This window comes from Quercus robur, chromosome 9 (assembly GCF_932294415.1).
Source record: "Quercus robur chromosome 9, dhQueRobu3.1, whole genome shotgun sequence".
Lineage (NCBI taxonomy): Eukaryota > Viridiplantae > Streptophyta > Magnoliopsida > Fagales > Fagaceae > Quercus > Quercus robur.
In genome coordinates, this window is record NC_065542.1 from 14,819,851 (window position 1) to 14,825,899 (window position 6,049).

The 6,049-nt window shown below is 34.2% G+C and overlaps 1 protein-coding gene across 1 annotated transcript; it reads left to right on the forward strand.

Annotated features, from left to right (window-relative positions):
* Positions 1-222: 222 nt before the first annotated feature.
* On the forward strand, positions 223-4,582 carry LOC126699908 (uncharacterized). The gene is made up of 3 exons (XM_050397877.1): positions 223-519; positions 3,044-3,098; positions 3,806-4,582. The coding sequence occupies exons 1-3, from the start codon at positions 280-282 to the stop codon at positions 4,153-4,155; spliced, it is 645 nt and encodes a 214-aa protein (XP_050253834.1). The 5' UTR covers positions 223-279; the 3' UTR covers positions 4,156-4,582.
* The last annotated feature ends 1,467 nt before the right edge of the window (positions 4,583-6,049 follow it).

Here is a 6,049-nt window from a genome sequence, read left to right on the forward strand (position 1 = left end):
GTAATGAGTTACAAGCAATTTAATATTCAAACTTTGTCATTTCTCATGTATAATAATACTATTATTTGTTCCTCATAAAGAATAAAATAAAATAAAATAAAATAAAATAAAAAAGACCTCATAACAAAAATAATACTATTATTTGTTCTGAAACTATTTACTTTATGAAATGTCAAATTCGCCCTTATAAAATGTGTATATTCCAAAATCATCATAATTTTTTAGGAACTACGACCCATTGCAATTTGCTGAGTGAGAATTGAGAATCAGAGGAAATCCATGGCAGCAAATCCAAAACCTGTTGAAGGCTCAATGCCAAAGACCCATTTGACACCAATGTCACAAAGCGCACCAAAACCACAAACACAAGGCCCACCTTCGGTACCCACTCGTCCTATGCGTCCCATTCTTCCCAAGACCAACAAAAGAAAGCTCATTGATACCACCTTCTCTAACCCCAACTCCTCCAACTTCAAAATCCGCGCTCTTACTCAACAACTTCGCCCCCATTTCATCGAGGTACATTACGCTACATGTCAAAAACATCTTCTTTATCAATATTTGTATGCGTGTCTTTCTGTTTTCTTGAACAATGTGGGTCCTATTCTTGGTGGGTCTCTGTTGCTTTTTTGCAGAGCTGAAAAGCTCAGTTCAAGAACAAGCTTGTATATGTTTGGCTTGTTTTCTGAAACAAGCCAAGTTCAAGCCTTTATTAAAAGGCCAAGTTAAAACATAATAACGTGTTTGTTCAAGAAGGAGTTTGATTTAGCTATATATAATATTATATAATTATATTTATATGTATACTTGTCTAAACATATATTTATATAAACTTGAAATTGGATTTAATAAGTTTGTCAATATGTTCATATGAAATTAAATTAATATTTGTAGCTTATTAATGATATAAACCATCTATTTTTTGTAGTAAAAAATTATAGATTTGTGAAGAGGTAAAGCATTTTAGTCATGGTTTCACAATATATAGGAAAATAGTAAGTTAATCAAGTAACTCGTGAACAAGCTCAAGCTTGCTGGACAAGAAAATGAGTTAAGCTTAAACATAAAATATTGTCTGGTGATGAGCTCGAGCTTGTTTTCAAAAAAAATTAAACAAATAAACTTGAACTTTAATATTTGGCTCAGCTTGTTAGTTTACAACCCTACTTTTTCTTGGGGTTCTGGTTTTATTTGTGTGTGTGTTTTAAAATTTCACTATCCTCTATTTGTTTGTAAAGGAAAGGAATGAATGGCATTTGTTGCAAATGGGTTGTCATCAATGGGTCATAAAATGGCTCTCTTTTCATTCTCTGTTTTATTGGGTTGCATGCAGCATTGGGTTATAACTATTTGATGGGTTTGTTCTGTTTTTGAGTTTGGGCAATTTGGGCTTTATTATGTTTCTGAATAGCAGGCAGGTTTCCTTGGAGTGTTCCGTTGTCTTTCATTTCATATCTAATGTTTGGTTGCTTGAAAGCTTAGGAAAAGACAAGACATTGATGACTTGATTTATAATGGTGCGGCAGAAAAGAATACATTTGGCTGACCCTGGCTCTTCTGTCCAAGATACATAGCGGACTCCTATATTTTGGGTCTAAGGCTTGGTTGGTGTTGACTTGTATACAAGGGCCCAATTGTACAGTGTCTATGGATTGATGATTTTTCTTCACTACATTTGCCTAGCAACTGGATTCAAAAACATTATTGTTTTTGCTTGAAGTGGTTTTAGGCTAAGAATTCTGACGTCATTTTGAAAAATCACACTGTTAGCTGTGAATTCCAGTTTATTGTACTCTACTACTGGTATATGTTTTATTGCCATGTTTTGTGATATATGTTGTCCAAGCCCCCACATAACTTTCCATTACACATTGTGTAGTAGTATTTGGACATGCCATAGCTCAAAAGAAATACACTATGTGCATCAATGTCCTGACCATAATGCTTATGGTTAAATTCACCTTTCTTTATTGGAATTAGGAAAATATGTCTGGTAGCTTTTGTTTAAATAGAGGCAATAAGATGTCAATTTTCAAACATATAAAAATTTGTTGTAAAAGTTGGAATTGTTAAGAGCTGTATATCAACCTGGAGTGGGGATTTCCCTATTAAAGAGTAAAAAGCAGAGTTTTTGTAGGCCATCTTAAAACAAAGGATGGAGACTTCTTCCAATTAAGATGGAGCTGTGGAGTAGCATTCTAATATAGTTCATTGTTGTGAAATATCCATTGGGATCTAATTTGATATTTATACAAATCTATCACTTCTGATTTTTGAGATGCTGACTTGACAGTCTTTTGATTATTGAATTAGTTTTGGCCTGATTGGATGAGTTTTTGTTTGTTCATTTCCCATTTGCATGCCTTGGTTATGTTTTTCTCAATTTTAATACTTTTTGTGGGTACATTATACCAACCTTCTCAAGGGTTTGAGAAATGTCAGGAACTTACTTCCTAGTCTTAGAAATGACATTATGTTCCCCATTTTCATACATCATATACATATATGGATAAGTTGTACGCACCCAATGAGTCTCAAGTCCACAACCTTACCCTCCATCTCATTATTATGAGACAAGGAAGTGTCAGTTGAATTATAGCTCATTGGCAATGTTGTGCATCATATAAATATATTATTTTCTCTCTCTCTCTCTCTCTCAATTAAATTCCCATCCAAAGTAGCCTCAAATATTGATTACAAACTAGACTCCCATCATTCAACATATATTTATACTCATCTCTGGCAGTGCTTAGTGGCTTTTTGATGCAAAATGATCTAATATATTTATAATAACTGGTGTTACGATATAGTCCCAAAAGTTATCCCCACTTGGACTTTGTCTCAAATGGACAGATTTTGGGTGACTTGGGGTGTCGATCTTTCAGGTTCAATTCTTTTTAAGCTAGGGGCAAAAATGAAAGAGTTATTTTAGCTATGCAATATCTTGTCCCCTCATGCAACATTTCAGAATCTGCATCTTTCTAAGCTTATAATAGTGTGAAGAGATGGACATTGTTTAATTATATTTTTGTTCTATATGTAGGTTCTCCACACCCCAGACTTTCGGAACTGCAAGGCAGCCGATGAAGTTCGAAAACGTGAGTTCTTCATTATACATTTTTTTTTCTTCTATACATACGATAGGATTTTAGATTATGACATTTGTTTCATGATAATTGTTGCTTACCATTAGACCAAGAAATCAATGGGTTTCTTTTTGGTGTTTGCGGGATTCGATCTCAAATCCCTCGTTCAACAAGAGACTTTACCAATTGAGCTAATTAAAACCCCACTTGATATACAAATTGTACTTAAGTATTTGCATGAATATGAAATATTAGTTTACCTTGGGAAAATTTTTATTTGTTTTGGACTAACATGCTATGGCCTCAATCACCTGATGCTTTCTCAATTAGCTTTTGGGTCGTGCTCCCTAGGTTGGACATGCTCTCACTTTAGTCAAGGATTTAGAGCTCATTGAGTCCTGAGTTCCTAACCATCTGAGAACCCAACATTAGATTTACATTGTGAATATTGTTTTGTGATAAGCTTGAAATTCAAAAATTTAGAATTCCTGAGCTCAGCATTAACTTTTGGAAAATTTCCTACTTTTTCTTTTTGTTTTATAAAATAATTTTAGCTTAGCATGTGTTGTTTAAAAGGCGCTGATCACATCTCCTATGTTCTAGTGGTCTACTTTAGTCGTGCCTCCTTGGTTTCCTTTATAGAATGTATTTATTTTCCCAAAAAAGAAAAAGATTTTCCAGTGGCATGTTTGGTGATAAATTTATGATGCAACTTCCAGGTATGAGGCTTCTTTTGGATCTATACAAACAGATGACTGTGGAAATGGGATATCCAAGGAAGTTTGTACCACATGGCCAGGTTTTTTCCTGTGGAAACATGCCTGGAAAGGGAAATCAAAAGGGAAAGCGACCAAAGCCACTTCAAGCTCAGCATTTCATGAACTCAGCAGAAAATAAGCCTCCAACCATTCCTTTCAGCTCAGAGAAAACCAATAGCGGCCATCTCAAGGGAAGCTATATCTTGGGCAATTCAGATTTTGGTAAGAACTTCATCACATATTTGGGTAGTAAACCTGTTTATTACGGGGTGACAAAGGAGTCCCATCGCAGTAGGTACAAGAAGCGGTAATCTGTTGTGAACAACTCAGTTTTGATGGCAAGAAGCTACCTACAGTAAAGAAGCACCTTGTTTAGCCAGGAAATGGTGTCCTTCCCATAGCAGCTATAGAATTTGAGAAATTATTCTGTACAAATGGTGTATTACATGTTTTCTCTCGTATAAGTGTGGACTCCCATTTATGGCACCTACAAGCAAGTTTTACCATTATGTGACTCCCATTTATGGCACCTACAAGTAAGTTCCACCATTATTTGACTCCCATTTATGGCACCTACAAGTAAGTTCCACCATTATGTGAGAGGATACCATTTGCGCTGTATAGTTTCACATAGAAATTTTGTTGATAGGAACAAGTTTGAATAGATAAAGATGGACTGAATGATGTTTGTAAAGTCTTTTTTGCATCAATATATTTACTCTCCATGTTGCCGTGCCAGTAATTTGTGTCCTGCATTTTGTAATCTCAATTTTTACATGGTTCATCCTGCCTTATTGTCTTTTGGTCCATGTCTGCAAGCGATGCATCATATGGTACTCTGACAAGCTTGAGATACTAAATTCTAGATTAGATCCAATCCAACAGCATGGTATTCCAAATTTATCAACAGCCTTCAGGTAGCCCCCTAGGGTAGGTATCATCATCAATATCCCCCAAATTCAACAAATTCCTTGGCATGGTTGGGAAGGGAGAACTCATCAATATGGGGGCAGATTCATCAATTTACTTGCTTTTATGGTTACCCAGGTCTGTTTGAGAACAGCCTATTTAGCTGAAACTAAAATTTTTTTGCTAAAAATGTAGAAAAAAAGAAAAAGAAAAAGAAGAAGTTAAAAGCTAGCTGAATAATAGAATGGGACCTATAAATAGTACCAAAAAGATGCTAAAAACTCAAATAAACTGAACTTTTCATCATATCCCAAACAAACTCAATCCTACCGTCTAACCCTAGATACCTTGGTAATCCACACTCTGCCTTAGATACCTGGGTAAACTTATGGATTGTATCAGTCATTTGACTAATGTCCATCAACTTTCCTAGAATGCTTCCTAGTCTTATGTTCTGAAACAATAAGACGCTTTTCAAGCTTTTCAGTCATCTACTCCAAAATTTTGTACTGAAATTTTGAGTTTGCAATTTAAGTTCGGTCACAAAATATTGGCAGAGTAGCTGAAGTTTTATTTTGATGTGTACCATTTGAAAGCTTTTCTGCCGTCTTCATCAAATATTTTCTACACGAGTGGGTTCTTGTATCATGTATGAATGTGGAGTAAGATCTGTAGTGAGAATGAGTTGGACAGTAAGTAATTTTTTGGAAGGAGGTTTCATGGGTGTAAGCTAATATAAGGTAAGTTTGAAAATATAAAATTCAATGATTTTATCAATATTGGATTTGAGGTACATATCAGTCGCTTTCTTGTAGAAGTTCTATTATCAAATTTTATCATAGAAAACTAAATTATAAGATAAAACTAAGCTAACTACTACCTACTTTTAACTCTTCAAAATCAAAGACTAAAATATCTCAACGTAGAGTAGTAAGTTCGATTAACTTAATTGGTAAAGTCTTTTATTGTCAAATAAGTGATTTGAAGCTCAAATTTAAACTCCGTCTACACTAATAACCAATTGATATCTTAGTCTGATAATATGAGCAATTATCATGGAGTAGACTGTATAGATTAAAACTCTATTTATCAAAAGAAAAATGTTCATTTGGAAGTTCTATTATCAATAGATGATGAGCAAAGAGTAACTTGGCCTCAAACATGGTCATAATACATATCTATTAAAAGTTTATTAGTAACAATCATAATTGTCAAATTCATACTTTGTTGACTTTTTCTAATGATACATTGATACTACATAAACTTTTAATGTCTTAAACAATATTACACATTATT